Source organism: Osmerus mordax, chromosome 8, assembly GCF_038355195.1.
Source record: "Osmerus mordax isolate fOsmMor3 chromosome 8, fOsmMor3.pri, whole genome shotgun sequence".
Classification (NCBI taxonomy): domain Eukaryota; kingdom Metazoa; phylum Chordata; class Actinopteri; order Osmeriformes; family Osmeridae; genus Osmerus; species Osmerus mordax.
The window spans coordinates 3,116,438-3,137,249 of NC_090057.1; the positions used below are offsets into that span (position 1 = coordinate 3,116,438).

Sequence of the window (20,812 nt, forward strand, 5' to 3'; positions counted from 1 at the left end):
TGTAGTGGGCCTCCCCTTCCCCTCTAGTCCCACTGACGGAGACTTTACTCTGGGTAACTGGCAGCTTCTCACCCCCCCTGGCTATAAGTACATGGACCTCTGTAGTCACTGATGGCTCCCACAACCAGCATGTCTGACTGCTGACAGACTACACAGCTGTGAGCAAACTGAATTCTGAGGTGAAGTAAGTTCAATGAAAACAAATTATGTCTGTGAAGCTGCTGAAGAATGTAAGTAACATTCTTTAAAAAATGTTTGCACAGAATGCATGAACAACTTCTGATGACTCCCTGCAAGGACAATCCATTAAAACAGTATGGTTTCATTGATACTTACATGAAGTAAGCAGACAAGTTGTTTTTGGTGAGAGGAAGTGTTTCTAAGATGCCAAAGTACAGTACCCTGCAAGGCTGTAGGGAGGGATGTCTGACTGCTCCACGGGAACTGAATAACCTTTTCAGAGATGCAGGGAGAACATTGGCAATGCCAGGGTCATCTGTCTGCCTGCCTGCCTGCCTGCCTGCCTGTCTGTCTGTCTGTCTGTCTCTGTCTGCTTGTCTGTCTGTCTTTCCAGCAGGAGTGTGTGTATCAGTGTTGCCATACAACCTCATGTGCCGGTCTGTTCACCAAGCCCCATAAATAAAACAAAAACAAGTGATTGACACATCGTTAAAGTCTCATGAATTATTCAGTCCAAGCAATCATATTGGGTGGCTCAACAGGCTGTATGATGATACACAATCCCACATATCTGATAGGTCGGCACACTGCTGTTAAGTTATTTACCAACCCTGAGTGTTATTAGTGATGAAGGCGAGGAGGGCGTGGACGTGAGGGGCTTCAGATATCGGTCAGGTTTGACCCCTGCTGCTCTGGGAGGCAGGCAGACCTGGGGGCAGTAGCCCGCTGGGAGGCAGGCAGACCTGGGGGCAGTAGCCCGCTGGGAGGCAGGCAGACCTGGGGGCAGTAGCCCGCTGGGAGGCAGGCAGACCTGGGGGCAGTAGCCCTCTGGGAGACAGGCGGACCTGGGGGCAGTAGCCCTCTGGGAGGCAGGCAGACCTGGGGGCAGTAGCCCTCTGGGAGGCAGGCAGACCTGGGGGCAGTAGCCCAGACATGGGACTGATGGAGAACATCATTGTGAATGTTGGTGAATTTCACGGTTTGGAGCGTACCCAACATGGGGTGGACACAAATTAGTAGTCAGCACATTGTTTTTGATTGAGCGTAGCCAAAAATGTGTACATGCACACACACGCACACACACACACTGACACACACTCACACAAACACTCTCTCTCACACACACAGACACACACACGCAGGCATGCATGCTCACACACACTGACAGACAGACAAGCCTTCTGTAAACGAACTCCCCATCAGCCTCGTCAATCACAGTCTGAGGGGAGAAAATCGACTTGGCCTCCCTCAACCTGCGTTCTCTACAAGGATGGAATACACAATCCCTCCTAGACGTCCACATATCAGACAACCCAACAGACAGGCAGACAGACAGACATACAAACCACTATAAATACAAACCAAAACACCAAACAGTACATTTTACATTTACGCATTTAGCAGACGCTCTTATCCAGAGCGATTTACAGTAAGTACAGGGACATTCTCCCCGAGGCAAGTAGGGTGAAGTGCCTTGCCCAAGGACACAACGTCAGTTGGCATGACCGGGAATCGAACTGGCAACCTTCGGATTACTAGCCCGCTTCCCTAACCGCTCAGCCACCTGACTCCCAGTATGACACGGACTGTGTTCAAACACAGATTTGACAATGACAACCTTCAGATCACCGAACTGCAAAAAGACGCGTCTCTGTGTGTGTGTGTTTGCAAGCATTGTTATGAGGTACAGTCAATGTGTGTAAATGGCTTAATGATGCTTGCTGTGTAAATATAGCTCCTCACACAGGAAGCAGTCGCCCACCTTGGGAGCAATTCGGCGCTGATGTCAGAGTCACTGAGCCAAGGAGGTGACGGCTCTCTCCTCTTACACAGCCTGTGTGACCCAGGAGCAGGCAGGCAGGCAGACAGACAGACAGACAGACAGGCAGACAGACAGGCAGACAGGCAGATAGGTAGACATGTACAGTATGTATGCTGCCGTTCAAAGATGAACTCCTATTTCATGGATTAAAGCCTAATATCAACGCGTTTTTAATTTTGAGTGTGTTTTGAAAGTCAAACCTAACCGATAAACCCTCAATTTAGATTTTGTTTAATCGGTTTGAATGTGGTGTTTATAAAGCACATCCTCTACTTCTTGTAAAAAGTGGAAAATATCTGAGTGGGGCATTTTGGCACTCACTGCACCGGATCTTCACTTTGGTTTGGAAAATGTTTCTGAGTGACGCCATGACAACAGCCGGGACTCCGGAGTTGTCTGCAGTTTGATTACGGCGATCCACACTTTTCTCCTCCAACTCCTCGTGACTTTTGAAACACTTAGATGAGACACCCTAAAATATAACCCTTGTCCTTGTTTTCACAGTACGTCTGTCCAGATGGAGTCGTCTGCTGCTGTTGGAGCCATTAGCAGTTCACAGGTCTGTGGTCTCTCTCTGAGCCTCGCGTCCACAGAAAACAGCCCGCAAAGAGCACTCCGGAGTCCACGAGAGAAAGTGAAGAAAGTTTGTGATAATTGAGTCTGGCATGCTAAAGGGTTCCAGCTATCTTTAGTACAAACAAGTGTAGTGTGCAGACACATAACACACACACATACACGTTTTGCACATGCAAGCACACAATTCACACAAACACACATTCGCACATCTGTCCTTTGTTTGGCAGTGAAGATGCACCCACTGCCAGCTCCCCAATTAAGGAGTCCAGAGGCAGGAGAATCAAATGCGTTTCCATTAGCAAGAGAACAGTCCTCTGAGGCTTCATCATAATGACACAGCACGGAAGCATTATGGGGAAAGATCAAATTAGGCTTTTTCATTCTACAGACTGTTGTGCATTGAGAGGAGCTTTCTGGAGATCCATTCAGTTAGGTAATGAGCAGCGTCGACCAGATCTAATATGCTCTGTAATGTTCTTTTGATTGTTCCGTTTAATCTGTCCCTGCCGTGCTGGGAAGAGAGGAGAGGAGGTGGGACAATGTCCAGACGCTGTTGTAATCATGAGAAGTCAAAGCTCTGCTGCTCTCTCAAGTCTGACTGTATCCACCCTCACCTGCCCTGCCTCAGCACACCACAGACCGCTACCCTCACCTGCTCTGCCTCAGGACACCACAGACCGCTACCCTCACCTGCTCTGCCTCAGGACACCACAGACCGCTACCCTCACCTGCCCTGCCTCAGGACACCACAGACCGCTACCCTCACCTGCCCTGCCTCAGGACACCACAGACCGCTACCCTCACCTGCCCTGCCTCAGGACACCACAGACCGATACCCTCACCTGCCCTGCCTCAGGACACCACAGACCGCTACCCTCACCTGCCCTGCCTCAGCACACCACAGACCCCTACCCTCACCTGCCCTGCCTCAGGACACCACAGACCGCTACCCTCACCTGCCCTGCCTCAGGACACCACAGACCGCTACCCTCACCTGCCCTGCCTCAGCACACCACAGACCGCTACCCTCACCTGCCCTGCCTCAGCACACCACAGACCGCTACCTCACCTGCCCTGCCTCAGGACACCACAGACCGCTATCCTCACCTGCTCTGCCTCAGGACACCACAGACCGCTACCCTCACCTGCCCTGCCTCAGCACACCACTCACCGCTACCCTCACCTGCCCTGCCTCAGGACACCACAGACCGCTACCCTCACCTGCCCTGCCTCAGGACACCACAGACCGCTACCCTCACCTGCCCTGCCTCAGGACACCACAGACCGCCAAAGAAGTTACCAAACCTAGAGAACTTCCTAAACAGACTAGTCAACACAGACCCACACCCTTTCCTCCATGACGCTTTTAAACAGTCAAACAGCTCCTCACAAGACTTAGAGACCTCCCCCCTCCCATAGCGCTCCAGGACCCCCCAAACCGCCCCGCTGCATCTCCTACCTCTCCACGTGGTCCAGGTTTCCAGACACGCCCAGGCCTCCGATGGCGTACAGTTTCCCATCATACACCAGGCTGTTGTGTCTGCAGCGGGGCACCGTCATCCGGGACACCAGGTTCCAGTTGTCCAGCAGAGACATGTAGCACCACACGTCAGCCACCGTCACGCCCCCCTCCGTCCCTCCTGCACGCACACGGACCCACGACACGCATGCATCAGGACACGCGTGGGCTACAGCGCGCTGGTTTCAGCCGTGCTGAATGTTGTGCAGCACTGCTGATCATATAAAGGGTTCTGGGGATCGCGTGTTATCTTACAGAGCGCTAAGCACTGGCTATTAGAAGTGAACTCACTGAACTGAATTCGACTGGGTCAATCTGTCTGGAAGGATGACAGATGAATGGAGGTTGATAATAAACCAATCAAAGAGGGGTGAGTGTCAGGGTAACGGCCTCCATCAGGGTTGGTGTTCTGTAGCTTTTAGGGTGAGTGTGTGTGTGTGTGTATGTGTGTGTGTGTGTGTGTGTATGTGTGTGTGTGTATGTGTGTGTATGTGTGTGTGTGTGTGTGTATGTATGTGTGTGTGTGTGTGTGTATGTGTGTGTGTGTGTGTGTGTATGTGTGTATGTATGTGTGCATGTATGTGTGTATGTGTGTGTGTGTGTGTGTGTGTGTGTGTAAAGGCCAGCCCCAGACCCCAGTTCACACCTCTGATTTCCCTGCAGAGAGACCAGGTCCCCACAGTGCAGGTCCACAGGCCCACACACACATTTACATTTATATGAACATAGGAAGAGGAAGGAATATTCAGCACCAATCGTGCTGCATTTCCAATGTCAAAGTCTGAGCCCCATGTCGGGGTACCGTAGAGTTGGTATATGGTAGGAGCAATGCATCTCTGATGAGCAGGAATGTACTATATGACAGTGTATTGTTATAATAATGGCAATTCTGCTGGATACTAGAAAATACACACTACAGGGCAGCACATCGAAATGAGAAAGATACAGAGAATAATAGAAGGTAAAACATAAATGTGTATGTGTGTGCACGTTTGTTATGTGTGCGTGTGTGTGTGAAAAAGCATGTGCATATGTGTGTGTGATACAACATGTGCGAGTGTGTGTGTGTGTGTGTGATAAGGCCTGCGCCTACCTGACAGGTAGATATTGTCGTGTGATAAGGCCTGCGCCTACCTGACAGGTAGATATTGTCCCCGGCAGAGATGACGCTGAAGAACTCGCGGTCGTAGAAGGGCAGGCTGGCCAGAGGGTACCATTTACTGTTCTGAGGGTTGAAGCAGGTGACGGCAGTGAGAGAGCGCTGGTTCATCCCGATGGCTTGGCGTCCCCCCACCAGCACGATCACCTCCGCTACGCCTTCGGGGGGGGGAGAGAGAGATAGTTACGTTTATGTAAATTAATGCAATAAACCTTTGTGAGAAGAAGGTATCTTGAGTTTTGAACCGCAAATTAAGTGAGACGTCAGTGCTTGTTAATTATCAGTAGACAAAGGAGAGTGAAAGTGAACTCTGAGGGGTTAAAAATCGTTGACTTCATTCTTAAATGTTCATTTTCACAAAAACAACCCAACACACAGAAACGAACAGCAACTATTTGAAATAGTCTATTGCCACTCAGAGAGGCAGCATATGCTAAGTAAGCTCAAGGTAGACCCAGACTCGATAGTTCCCCTGTTTTGAATTCAGCAGACCACGGCACTTTCCAAGTCAATAAGCTTGCAGAGGCATGCAAAACCAAATGCAAAATGGTAAAGTTTGCTCTCAGTAGTAGCAAACTCTAGTGTGTGTTAGGAGGAAGTATAACTCAATTATAAAGACTGATGTGGCTGCCATCTGCACACACGCACACACACACACACACACACACACACACACACACACACACACACACTGGCAAGCACACAGACACACACACACACATAAGTCCCAGCACAGAAAGACTTGCCAAATCGATAGTCAAATCAATCTGTGTATTTACGTGCATGGGAACACACACACACATACACACAGCATTTGAGTTGTGTCTGGTCTGTAGGAGCTTGTGTGCCCTGTTGTGTGACGCTGCTCCAGGTTAGCTCATCCCTCTGGGGCGGGGGTCTTCCACTGACTCAAGGATTGTCGACACATTCTGTGTTCATCCATGTGTTTACTACACTGCCCTTGTCATGTCTCCCATCCACGCACACACACACACACACACCACACACACACACACACACCACACGCACACAGGGGCCCACTGTCGAAAAGTTCCTGTATGAAGACACCAGTGATCCAAAACACACAAACAGATTGGCGGCCTGCCACATGTGCATCTGTGTAGCCCTCCGCTTGGAGACAGGCAGGTAAGGAAACAGAAAGAGAGGGAAACAGAAAGGAAGGGAGACAGGCAGAGAGGGAAACAGGCAGGGAAACAGCCAGACAGGGAAACAAGCAGAGGGGGAAACAGGCAGACAGGGAGACAGAGAGAGAGCTTGCAGGCAGGCTCCAGTAAGCTAGCGAGCAGTTCAGCTCACACACAGAAATGTGTTCTTAGTTTTGTGAAAATTGAGCAGGCAAGCTGAGAGACAGAGGAAGGATGGAGGGAAAAAAAGAGAGAGGGAAAGGAAGACAGCCGGAGAGGCTGAGGGAGAGACAGGGAGAATGAAAGCGAAAGAGATGGAGAGGAAAAAGAGAGAGAGGTATTCCTTAGACAATCCAAAGCGAGGCTAACCGCCGGCTCATCTGCCCGGATCAATACTCTGCCGACGCTCCCTTGACAACCACATCCACAGGCTCATACCTTCACCAGCCTTCTTTCACTTTTTAAAACAGTGTCGTATTTTTGTATGAATCTGCTCTTTTTTTTGTTGCTCCGAGGCTGGTAAAAAAAAAACACTGCTCAAGCTTTTTTTTATTAAAAAAAGAGAGAGAGAAAAGTAGAGAAATAAGGACCCACAGAGGGCTTTAGAGGGCTGTGTAGGAAGTGAAGATGTTCGCTTCAGACACGGGTCTTACGGGGGCGGGATAGTGGCAGGACGGCGGTGGCCCGGCTCATTGCTAGGACAGCGGCCTCTCTCGTGTAAGACCAGGTGACTCGCTGAATAAACCGATAAAACAGTAGAAATAACATGCTCCTGTACGTGTGTGTGTGTGTGTGTCCTACTGGAGATGAGAAGCACACAGGAAGGCTGTCAAACAGGGTTGAGACGGCAGCAGGGGGAGGCGGATGGAGGGATGGGGCGGATGGAGGAGAAACGGAGGAGGAGGGGGGAGAGATGACAGCCAGTGTTTCTCCTGCGGAGTCGTGACCATGACGACGAGGAGGAGCTGCCCACATGCAGAGGATGGTGTCTGACACACACACACACACACACACACACACACACACACATGAATCAGTGTGTCAATAACATTTCAGATTGATTTGATACATTTGCAACAATATTAAATGTTAAATTCACTTTGACACTTTGACCAGTCTTATATTTTAACTCAGTCAAATGACAGCAATGTCAGCTTACTGTTTTGCAAACTCACTCAACTTTTTGTTCTCTCCAGTAAATGCCTTAAACCCTTTGGACGAAAAGATGAGAAGTGGAACAGAAAGAGAGAGAGAGCGAGAGAGCGCATATGAGCGATGGAGAAAGAAAGGGAACTTTTTTCTCTGTTCAGTTTTCCATTTCCTTCGTTCAAACATTCTATTCTGTGTCGTCCTCTTCTCTGTGGCTCTGCTCGCTCTCTCTCTCTCCTTCCACCTTGCACCCCGCTGTGACTCTCTTTATTCTCTCTCCCTCTCTTTCGCTCCTATCCTCTACCTCTCTCCACCTCTTGCTCTGTCCTTCATCTCTCCATCCTCCTCTTTACCCTGTGGGTCACCTCTGCTCTTTCATTCCTCTCTGCATCTCACCCGTTTGATTTTTCTCTTCCTATCTCTCCGTCTCCTCTCCTCCCCTCCCCACAGCTCCCTTCTCATCCCTCCATCCTACGTCAGCATGTTCTCACTGTTGCTAAGCTCCATGTTCTTCCTCAACATCCTCTTCCTCCTCTTTCCATCTCCCTCCATCCCTTCATCCCTCCCTGGGTGTTCATTTGACATGGTGTGGATCAAGGGGCCGTGGGCCTCAGCTAGTGTCACTGGGGTGTGTGTGTGTATGTGTGTGTGTGTGTGTGTATGTGAAGTTTGCTTTGAGGGAGAGAGGCATCCTGCTGGGATCAGGCCCTGGCATTAGCAAAGTGACTGTTTGACACACACACACGCGCGCGTGCGCGCACACACACACACACAGCCCTGCAGTCCATGGTAGCGGAACACTGCTCAGCACGCACCTCACTCTGGCCAGTTCTGACCGTTTGACCTACGTAAAACTGGTTTAGCTTTAGACTCATGCAATATTCATCTGACATATCCTGCCTTGTTACATGAACATCATTCAACACTGTTCTGGGTTCGGGCAGATTGGTTTGTGAGGCTGTTGACTAGATTACTCTGTAATCTTGTGTTTGCATGCATGTGTGTGCATTTAAAACTGTGTCGAACTGAAAGAAGGGAACAGACTTTTCTCACATCTGCCCTGTTTCTTCTTCCCCCAGCGTGCACCGTCTGAGCGAGGGAGTGCGGCTGCTAGTCAAAAGGTCATGCAGGCTGAGGTTTAATATTCACCGCAGACGCTGCACATATTCAGCCCATGGGTTATATCATCTGGATTGACTGGATTCATGTTCCAGGGCTGAGCTAGGGATGGATGTGTTTGCTCTAGATCTGTGCCAATAAGCCCCAGACACACCAACCTACCTCCAGCTTCATCCTCAGACCAACACCTCTCTCTCTCTCTCTCTCTCTCTCTCTCTCTCTCTCACACACACACCTCCTACAAGCCTCCTTATTTATCTCTCTCTTTCTCTCTCCATCTCTCTCTCTTTCTCTCTCCATCTCTATCTCTCTTTCCATCTCTCTCTCTTTCCCTCTCTCTCTCTCTCTCTCTCTCTCTCTCATCATTTCCTAAATGAGATTCCTGCAGGGGGTTTTCAGGGGGGAGTTTGACACAGGGAGATGTCCAACCTGCAGGGTCCTACTTTTCTCCCTCTTAGACCGTAAAACAGAGTAATCGCACGCTACATTTGTCCCCATAGAGTTACTGGCCTGCATAATTACACCCGGACAAGATTTTCTCTCCCACTCTCACACACTGACAAGATTCAAACCCTATAATTGCCTTCCAAACTGGTCTCTCACACATTTCTAGTCTCCAAGTCCCCAGCCAGTGAGTGACCAGGGTGTTGAAGTGAATCGAAATAAAAGAGATTACAAATAAATCAAGTTATTCCATGAAACGCCAGTCTTGTTGGAGACAAGCAAGTTAAGGTTGCTGGAGGATGTCTGGATGGGGGTGTGCACTTCACAGATAGAAAGAAGGCGACAGACTGGCACCAAATTCATCTGATTGTCAGATTCCTGGCGCTTGGCTGTAGGTGCGAGGCTGGTTCTCATTTACACCCTGACGTTGGCTCCCAGGGGTGGCTGGGTAACGAAGGTGTGAATCAGAAGATGATGTCAGTCACAGACTTAGGCACGTTTTAGGGCCCTGCCCCATTTTTACAGTCTGCTAAAGCTGGACACAGCCAGGCACTCAAAACAAGGACTGTTTGTCATGGTTATGGTCGGGGGTGAAGTATGAGAGGAATAGAACAATCTTTGTTTGTGCTCCAGAAAGGGATGATGATTTATCTGCATGGGGGGGGGGGGGGGGGGGGGGGAACGGTGCTGCAGTGTGCGTCAGTGTGTATTAGTGTGTGTCAGTGTGTGTCAGTGTGTGTGGGGGTTGTTTCTTGTTTCGGGGCTCAGCTTGTGTCTCCTGTTCTTTGGATCCTCAGAGACAGTAAAACTGTTGGGCTGGGCTAGACTTTGCTCGGCTGAGCTAGGCTAGGCTAAACTGGGCTAGGCTAGGCTAAACTGGGCTAGGCTAAACTGGGCTAGGCTAGGCTCTGCTAAGCTAGGCTAGGTTGGATTGGGCTACGCTAGGCTTGACTGACTGTGTAAACTCCTTGACAGTGAACAGAGCCGGGCTTGTAGCTCTTCCAGATGTTACAGCTCATTAGTCTGAGTGATATTCCGCTTGGCTGGGCTGTTAGCCTGGTTCCGCTCTCCTCAGGCCAGCGCCGAGTCGAGATAGCGTGAGCTGAGAGCGGCGTGTGAGAGTGGTGTGTTCAGGTGCGAGTGTGAGAGCGCCCACGTTCATAAGTATGCATCTCTGCCCGATGAACTGATGCAATCTGACAAAAGAACTTCCTGCTTCGTTTTAGCTCTGTAGAGAAGCAGCCAGATTAGGAACAAGTACACCAAACGAACCAAAGCTGTCTTTGCGCGTGACTGTTATAGATGTCAACAAACAACGCTGACACACACAGAGCAGTGAGACACACACATTGCAGCAAGCAAGCCCTCAGGGAGGGAATGGTACCAACAACAGCCACAGCCTCATCGATACACACGGAGGGGCGTGGCTTAATGTGGCCACCCCCCCGAGAAGGGCACAAATGGTGTTTGTCTATGGATGTCTAATGACAATCCATCAGATGCACATCTGAATGTTATAATTAGCCAATTACAAGCTAATTGCCAAAGACTTTAAGCAATGGCTGATGGGTTGAGATCGAGATTGAGATCGTATTAGACACGCCCCCTCTTTAAGACACTCTCATTGGCCTGTGGGCCTAGTATTAGTCCTGATTTCCCATTCAGGAAATCCAATGTACATACTTGTATTATCATGGATACAGTATAGTGGATTGGGAAGAGGTTGACTGGATAGCACGATGCAGATGAGCTGTGCGGAGGGGCGGCGCAGGAGGGAGCAGGAGGTGAAGAAGAAGGAAGGAGAGAGATGAGGGATGTGGAGGTCTGGTGAACTGGTGACAGAGACAGCTGGGAGGAACTCAACCCATCGGGCTTTACACCCCAAACACACACACACACACACACACACACACACATACACACACACACACATGCACACGTACACACACACACACATGCACACACACACACACACACACATGCACACACACACACATACACACACACATGCACACACACACACACACATGCACACACACACATGCAGGTTCACAGATTGAGTGCGCTCAGCAAGAAGTGTTTCACGGATGACATCACGCCGTTTCCCTTTCTGTTTCCGCTTGAAAGACTTATCTTCCTAGCTCAGGTGGTGCCCCGTCTGTGCATTTACACACACAAATGCACACACACACACACTCACACACACAGTTAAGCACATGTCACGAAGCAATCTCCCTCTGTGCATTAAACTCCCTTATGAAAAAAAATGAAGAAAATCCTTCCCTCCAATTACCTTCTTCCCTGCCCTTTGCTCCTGTGTAACCCGCTCCTCTCAGCCTCTTTCTGCCTTCCTACTTCCATCTCTACTTGACCTCCCCTCTCCTGTCCTCCTCCTGCCTGCCCAGCCCCGTCCCTCAGACGGAGGCTCCGGGACCAGGGGCCCCCTCGGACCTCGGCTCCCCTGGTGTGGAGCGTCTCTCAGCCTGTCCTTCCACCTTACTGACCCCCCGCTGTGCATCGTGGAGCCTGGTAGACACATCACCATATGGCCAAACTCTACCAGCAACACAGCTGCTACCACACGCCCAGAGTGAAGCAGCTTGAATGACAAACACACTACGGATTCAGACAGCACAGCTAAAGTGTCAGATCAGTTTGTGGCCGGAGGGGACAAACTTAGTTAAACTCCTTCACTCTGCCCTCCTTCAAACCATCTGGTTCTGGGACTTCATGAATTAAATTAAGATGCAGAAATGTGTGTATTTCTGAACTGTTTTAAACAGTGTGTGGAGAATAAAGTCTGGCCATGCATTATGGATACAGTATAAACATGTTGTTGATGGGAGGTTTATTGAAAGTTGATTGAAATAAAATCTCCCCAAGCAAATGGAAGCAGATTGAGTGGTGAGGTTTTTATGAGTAATGGCTTCATGTCAACCACAGGTAACAAACCCTGCATTTCTCCCTGGGAGCCCAACAACTCTCTGCTCCCCCAGTTAAACACGTCAGCCGTTAAACCACCACAGCCATCATTCCCTGTCTCTTTGTTTGCCGTCAAGCACTCCTTGGCCAGAACAGAGGGACAGCCCAGTAAAGCATCCACACCATAAAGCAGCGTTTGTTTAGCAATTACCTTAATTCCGCCAAGCAGAAAATAAGTTCTGCTGGGTGGAGCGCTTGTCCGTGCTAAGTCCTGAACGTTTCACACACAGTAATTAGACGGTTCTTTACTGGGAGAAAGACCACAGTCTTGGACGACCAGAGGGAAAATGTAACGGCCAAAAGCAATTTACTTTTTCGACAGAGGACACTTATTCCCATAAATATCTGATTTAATGATGTAAACAAATATAATGCCATTGAGAGTGAATGGGTGGAAAGTGAATGGTTGGCCGCTTGCTTGGAATAAAAGGAATGACCGTAATGGGCCCAGCTGGTGTTTAGTAGGCAGAAGGAGATGTTTATGTTGTGGGCCTACTGTAAAACACACAGAGTTCAGATGCCCAGAAACCCTGGGACACTGTTTTGACTGGCTGTAGTCCACCAGACTGTACTTGGCTCACACATAGCACAGCTCCTTGTAAGATTTTGACACGGGTGCTAAGCTTGACATGCCTCCAGGAAGAATCTAATATATTTAATCTGATTATAAAATGTTATAACCAGACATTTGACATGCCAGACAGATAACATGGCACATCAGCTGTGTCCCCACACAGAACAACGTGTGTGTGTGTGAGTGAGAGTGTGTGTGTGTGTGAGTGAGAGTGTGTGTGTGCGTACCTGCGGAGAGCCGAGGCCTGGTCCGGGGAGTCTGCATCTCCTGGCGTGCGTGGGGCAGCATGTGGTAACGCTTGGCCTCGTTCACCAGATCCCGGCAGGCCTCTGATGTCTTGATGAGCTCCTCCCTGTCCACCACGTTCAGCAGGTAGGACGGGTGGATGAACGGGAGACGCACCACCGCCAACAACTCTGACACATGCTGGAGAAGGGTGTGGGGAGGGAGGGAGGGAGGGAGGGAGGGAGGGAGGGAGGGAGGGAGGGAGGGAGGGAGGGAGGGAGGGAGGGAGGGAGGGAGGAGAGGAGAGGAGAGAGGGATGAAGGAGAGGATAGAGGGGTGGAGGAGAGGATAGAGGGATGAAGGAGAGGATAGAGGGATGGAAGAGAGGATAGAGGGGTGGAGGAGAGGATAGAGGGATGGAGGAGAGGATAGAGGGGTGGAGGAGAGGAGAGAGGGATGGAGGAGAGGATAGAGGGGTGGAGGAGAGGAGAGAGGGATGGAGGAGAGGATAGAGGGGTGGAGGAGAGGATAGAGGGGTGGAGGAGAGGAGAGAGGGATGGAGGAGAGGATAGAGGGATGGAGGAGAGGATAGAGGGATGGAGGAGAGGATAGAGGGGTGGAGGAGAGGATAGAGGGGTGGAGGAGAGGAGAGAGGGATGGAGGAGAGGGTAGAGGGGTGGAGGAGAGGAGAGAGGGATGGAGGAGAGGGTAGAGGGATGGAAGAGAGGATAGAGGGATGAAGGAGAGGATAGAGGGATGGAGGCATGTTAAATTACTGTTTGCAGATTTAAATCCGTTCCAACAGCAAGCGGAGATTTCCTGGAAAGTTCAAAGCTGGATAAGCAGCAAACAAGAAAAGAGAGATAGTAAATCACTAAATACGCCCCAGCTCACATACACAACAACTACTTTCATGTCTGTGTCTTAGACAGACCATGGTAGAAATGCAACTCTGTTCGGTCTCATAATACATCTATATTATGCAAATGATTAGTTCACACATGCTTCAAATAAATAAAGGAAAACACTGATGCACTTTGATGAAAAATAAGAAACCTAATAAAATTGGTCAAGCTAATGGGAGGATCGGACAGAAAACCAGACAGTGAGGTAGAGCATTAGTGTGTGTGTGTCTCTATTAGTGTGTGTGTGTTGGGGGGGGGGTGCTTGTGTGTGTGTGTGTGTGTGTGTATATAATGAGTGTGGTGTATTTGGCGTATGTGTGTGTGACCACACACGAGACAGGTGCTGGTTTGACATCGGTTGCCATAGTGACCGATGTCCATGGCTGCCATGCCTGTGTGTGTGTGCGTGTGTCTACCGGGCTGTACCCCCAAGGGACTCTCATCCTTGTCAATGCTAAATGCTATGAACATCCCCAGTACAGCAGGGCTGCAGCCGAGAGGGGCTGACCCTTCACCCTGGGCTGGGAGCTACGCTCCGTCCAGCCCTCTCTCCCAGAGCACACCGACACAGAGCTCGAGCATCACTGAGAGACAATAAACAAGCTGACACTCTGCCTTAGCATCTTCCTAACCAGCACACCTGGGGTCCAGGGCTGCTACATCCTGTTAGGCTGGCAGACACTACTTCAGCTGATGTGATCAGAGAGGAGGGGGAAAGAGGAGAGGAGGGGTGAGGAGAGGACAGGAGAGGAGGGGTGAGGAGTTGAGGAGAGAAGATGAGAGGAGGAGAGGAGGGATGAGGATAGGTGAGGAGGGGAGAAGAGGAGAGGAGGGATGAGGAGAAGAGAGGAGGGGAGAAGAGGAGGGGAGAGGTGAGGAGGGATGAGGGCAGGAGAGGAGGGGAGAAGAGGGGAGGAGGGATGAGGAGAGGAGAGGAGGGGGGAAGAGGAGGGGAGAGGTGAGGAGAGGAGGGATGAGGGGAGGAGAGGAGGGGAGAAGAGGGGAGAGGTGAGGAGAGGCGTGATGTCTGTTGATATTTCTTTTATGTGGACATTCTTTAAGGAGGCAGTTTGTTTCTTCTTCCTAACAAACACACTGTTTACCCAAAAGTATATCAACCAAACAACTCAATACCAACAACTCAATATAACAAATACTGTCTGTCCCTTTCCAGAATTGGTAAAGAGCAACACATTGGGCTGCTACCGGTGAGACTTGAGACCCATCAAAAGTACTGACTACACACATTCAGAAGTTCTTGGAGCTGAGTCGAAGTTGTGTTGGACTCCCAGCATTTATCAACCTATAAAGACCATCCTGGAATAGCAGCAACCTGCTGACCTATCCCGACCCTAATGAGTTATCTGGGTCAGCTTGGGCCAGGTGTTTCTCTACGAGCCGCTGCAGGGAAGATCAAATGTCCGTGTGTGTATTTGTCCGATGACCGTGTGGAACAGACTGTTACAAAAGTCTAGTTCAGGGATATTCAGAGTGTGAGCGAAGGTCTGTGCGCCCACGGGTTTCCAGGTCACAACCCTCCAAACCGTCATTCCAGCTGCCCTCTACTTCTGGATCATTCCAGCTGCCCTCTACTTCCGGAGCATTCCAGCTGCCCTCTACTTCCGGATCATTCCAGCTGCCCTCTACTTCCGGATCATTCCAGCTGCCCTCTACTTCAGGATCATTCCAGCTGCCCTCCACTTCCGGATCAGCTTCGCCATCTTCTAGCACCATCCATCGATCCGTTTTAATACGTAATCGAATCGCTTTTGATATGCCTGGCAAAATAGCTGGAGTTGTGCTTCCTGTCCCTCTGTTACAACAGGATATATTCTTGCTTCGTATATTTGGTGTTGCTGGGTTTAAAGGGAGCCAGTGGCCAGCTGTGACCTCTGCACAGGAAACACAACGAAGAGACTATCAAAGCATCCTGCCACCATTGGAGGCTTGAATTATTCAGATCCTCCCGACTCACTGACTTGTGTGAGAGAGGGAGAGAAAAGTAAGAACAGAGCAAAAATAGAGGGAGAAAGAAAGATGTCTAGGGAGAGAGACCCCTTATCCTCCACTGTTCACCTTCTCTCTCTCTTTCTCTCTCTCTTTCTCTCTCTCTCTCTCTCTCTCTCTCTCTCTCTGTCCACCTCCATCCCTGACTCTTCCTCCTACGTAGGGTGTATCAAAGATGTATGTAGATTTGAGCACAGTGCAGATTGTGTGGATTGTATTGTCAGAGTATTAAAGGCAACACAATCCATGCTTTCAAGAGAATCTAGTGACTAATCCAAACTCATCCTATCCTCCCACAAGACTCCCACACTTGCAACATACTTTCATTTCTCACTTCCTCCACCCATCCATCCCTTCCTCTAACACTTGTCCCCCAGGAGTTTGGCTGTGAGTAGGGGGTGGAAAGCTCTGTTTCTCCCTGGGTGTTTGGTTCACTCCTGAGGTTACACTAATAATGGCCTCCATGTCATGAGCTGCGTCCAGACATGCCTCATGTGGGCTGAGCTCCAGGGGTTCCCTTTACGAAGCTCCTCTCGGTGAAAAGCTGCGTCCAGACATGCAGCAGGGAGATCAGGGAGTAGAGGGAGCAGAGAGGGAGGGGAGTGGGGAGGGAGGGAGGAGAGGAGGAGTGCTGATTGGCTCTGAGACGGCGCTGTACATCTGACCTTGGAGCAGTACTACCAAGCAACATTTTTGTATTTTTGTATCTAGGACATTCATGTTGCTGGGTGTTGCTAGGACATGTTTCTAGGTGTATTATTTTTGTTTAAATGTATGTTCTCTTAATTTTATATTTATCTTCCTCACTTTTTTTTTTTTCTTCAACTCCATCCCTCCCATTCTTTGTCTGTCTACCATCTGAATGAAAGTCAGGGATTTAACACAAGCGTATTTACCTTTCATCTTTTTGTTAAACAAGATGAATCCCTCTCTCTCCCTCTCCCCCCTCTCTCCCTCCCTCCCGAAATATATACTGTTTTATACACATGTAAATATACCATGCAATCCATATACAAACACAAAGCCACTCAACAATGGCAACTTTTCACAGACTGAATATTATTGAGTATGCCGAAAGAGAGAGACATCATAAGACTGTCAAGGACGCACAAACATTCACACGCCCACGCAAACCCACCCACACACACACACACATTAAAAAGTGAATGGTCTGTGTTGTGTCTGAGGGATAATGTGTCTATGGGTGCTTCTCAGATCTGTCAGACAGCCTGGGGACTGCCTGGACTAACACATGACAAATGTGCTCTGAGGATTTCTCATTTCACTACTGTCAGAACAGACCTACAGCAGTGTGTATGTGTGTTCTGAGCTCCACGCTGCCTTTATACAAATGATACCTGCACGCTCATATTTATTTGCTATCCTTTGAACAGATAGAAATGCTCTCCTGCTTCAGTGTGAAAAATGGACTGGTAAGTGGAACTGCTCTTTCAAACACAGCCCTGTGTGACATACACACACGCACACACACGCATCAGCACTTTCAAAAGGAAAAAAGACTGGAACTTACAAACAAAGGAGTATATGGGTGAAAGCCTATATTATGAGCCCGCAGGTGTGTGTGTGTGTGTGTGCGAGTCAGTGTGTGTGTATCCAGACGGTGCACATGTGTTCTAATTCATGCCCGGCTCGCTCACTGGAGCGTATAGTCGTGCTTAGTCTCTCAACACTAACATTTGCTCACCTAGACTGACCACACACAGCCAGACCAGAGGCAGCGTGGTCCTCAGAGATGTGTCTGCACGCTTAGCTTAGCTAGAGTGTGTGTGTGTGTGTGCTCATCATTCATGTCTATTGTGTGTGTGTGTGTGTGTGCGCTAGGACGGATGGAGCGATATGATGGGTGGAGGGAGAGAACACAGTGAACTACGACCGCCCCTCAAAGCTCCACTGGTGGGTGCAGCTATAAGGACTGCACCGTCAGCATGACTGCACTCACTCACTCACACACTCACTCACTCACACACTCACTCACGCACTCACTCACTCACTCACTCACTCACACACTCACTCACTCACACACTCACTCACTCACACACTCACTCACACACACACTCACTCACTCACTCACTCACACGCCATCTCCCTCACATCTGGGGTTCTCTCACACTGTTGCTGTGAGTTCCAATCTACCCAAACTGTACATTATCTATGCATACTGTACATTATCCACCCATACTGTACATTATCTATGCATACTGTACATTATCCACCCATACTGTAAATTATCTATGCATACTGAACATTATCCACCCATACTGTACATTGTCTCTTCATACTGTACATTATCCACCCATACTGTACATTGTCTCTTCATACTGTACATTATCCACCCATACTGTATATTATCTATGCATACTGTACATTATCCACCCATACTGTACATTATCTATGCATTTTAAAAGAACACACCCAGGTGTCGAGAGGTTTGTATAGAGAGGATCTGTCTTTATCTGTCTGTTCAGATGCATTGACTCATTCTGGTGATATTGGATAAGCTCGAAAAGGTAGACCTTCAATTGGCACTCAAACTCATCTGCAAAAGAAGATTTATTTTCTTTTTAAGCGCTTTCACCAAGAATAACACAACTCCTGGAAAACGAAACGAAGAAATTTCTTTAACAAAAAGTCTAGGAAATTAATAAAAACTTTAAATTGGTTCTGAAACATTAAATGCCAGAACAACCATGGTTTCTTTTGTCGAGCTAACACAGATTTAATTTGAGTTGTGAATCTGACCTTCACATCAGGTAAATCCAGCATTGAAGATCCTTCTTAGCAGTAATGATAGTCTGGGTCGTCCAAAATAACCAATTAATCACTCTGCTTTGTGACTCCTAGTCACCCAGCTGGTTAGAAGTCACCAGGAAATATGATGTAGTAGTTGTGAGAGAGAGAGAGAGAGAGAGAGAGAGACAGAGAGAAAGAGACAGAAAGAAAGGGAAAGAGGGAGATAAGAAATGAAAAGGAGAAGTAGAGAGAACTAGATAAGGAGGATAAGTGGGTGTATGTTGTAATTGGAGCTGTGTCTCCAGTCTCACCACAGCGGTGTGTGGGTGAATGTGAGGACAGAACTCTCACTCTGCACCTCCTAACAGCTAACTGAGCTGCTAGCCTGATATATTCCACTGCTGTATTTACATCAGTTGGTGAGGGAAAGGCTGTAATGACGCAACGATGAATCTGGGTGGTGGCCAGAGAGTTGAAAAACATTTCTTTGACCTCATTAGCTTAATACCAGATGAAAGCAGTTTAGCATCGCTGCTACCTGTCTAGGAACCCATAAAAACTTACATTTACATTTAGTCATTTAGCAGACGCTCTTATCCAGAGCGACTTACAGTAAGTACAGGGACATTCCCCCGAGGCAAGTAGGGTGAAGTGCCTTGCCCAAGGACACAACGTAATTTTGCACAGCTGGGAATCGAACTGGCAACCTTCAGATTACTAGCCCGACTCCCTCACCGCTCAGCCACCTGACTCCCAACTTGCTGGTTTAGCATCCCAGTTACATGACAATCATAACAACATTCAGTGTGCGGTAATATTAAGCATATATGACACGAGAATCAAAGATAAGACTGTGTTTGATATTCTTTTAAACTCATACTGTATTCTAATCGCTGACAAAGCTGTAATATTAATACATTATAGGAGTCTTAGTTGTTTAATTGAGGCCCTGGTTTTCCCTGCCCTAGTATTCTGTCTGTTTCCCAGGTGTGTGATCCGGTCCTGGTCTTGTCTCTCTCCTGGCTCCCAACACTTCCTGTCTCTTGTTTCTTCTCTTGTTTCAACCATATGGTTGTCCATTTGTAATTACCCTGCCCTGTATATATGTTTGCTCCTTTTGCCAGTCCTTGTTGTTTGTTATTGGTGGCTAAGTGACTATACCTGCCGTGTTCCTGTTTCGAAGTAAAGTCTTCTGTTTGCATTGATCCTGCCTGTTTGTCTCCTTGTGTTTGGGTCCACCCTCTGCGCTCACCCCGTGACACAGACCTTCTCGAGGCACACTTGAACACCGAAGAGGAAACAGTCTGTTATCGACGATTAAAGGCTCTGAATCAGGCTGGAAATCAGACCTTGGCCCCTCTCGCTGGCTCACGTTAGAGACAGCCCAGTACACACAGAAACACTGAGACCTCAGAGATGCTCCACACCCCACAACATTGTACACGCATGCCTGCAGACACACACACACACACACACACACACACACACACACACACACACACACACACACACACACAGCTAGCAGCCTTTCCTCTCCTGCAGGGAGCTTCGGCACTGTGACAATCAGCTCTGACGTGTTATTAAAAAATGTCACAGGTTCCGGGGGAACAATTTCCGCTGACTTCCTGTTCCAGTCAACTGGACAGGAAGGGGAACGAGGTGAAAATGAGCTTGTGGTGGACCGAGAAGATACGTTTAACTTCTCGGCTCAAGTTTCTATTTTGGAAAGTATATTCTTCCCTCGTTTCATTCCTCCCCAACTCTTTCTCCTTATTTTTTCTTTATTTGGACTTTCTTTCTGTGTTTCCTCCTGGGTTGGGGTTAGTGTTCCTGTCACACACAGATCAGAGATTAGCCATTGGCCGGGAGCTCCTTCACGGCTCCACTCCCCTGATGTCACAGCATAAGGCTGAGAGATCCAGCCCTGAATATGAGATTCCCTCTAAGGAGACAGATGGATCTAATTTCCTCCGGGTTTTATGTTTGTTTAGAGAGAAGGTAGAAAAAAACTCTGTCTATTCCTCTTCTGTCTGTTTTCCGTTCTGAAAGGGCTCACCTCTCCACCCCTCCAACAGACTGTGAGATTGCTGCTAAGCTCAACTGTCTGGACGGAGGGCCTTTGATGCTAAGAGTAGAGAAGCAGATACGGACACACAGATACAGCTACACGCACACACAAACACACATATACAGCTACATACAGATACAGTATAGCCACACACACACACACACACACACACACAGATAGAGCTACA

The 20,812-nt window shown here is 48.8% G+C and overlaps 1 protein-coding gene across 1 annotated transcript in view; it reads right to left on the reverse strand.

The window, feature by feature from the left end:
* LOC136947384 (kelch-like protein 29) overlaps positions 1–20,812 on the reverse strand; it is a 94,836-nt gene that overhangs the window by 14,147 nt on the left and 59,877 nt on the right. The window contains exons 8-10 of the mRNA XM_067241442.1: positions 12,897–13,095; positions 5,232–5,414; positions 4,038–4,218 (exon numbers count right to left, since the gene is read on the reverse strand). Of these exons, the coding sequence (XP_067097543.1) occupies positions 4,038–4,218; positions 5,232–5,414; positions 12,897–13,095 (563 nt within the window). The remainder of the gene's footprint in view (positions 1–4,037; positions 4,219–5,231; positions 5,415–12,896; positions 13,096–20,812) is intronic.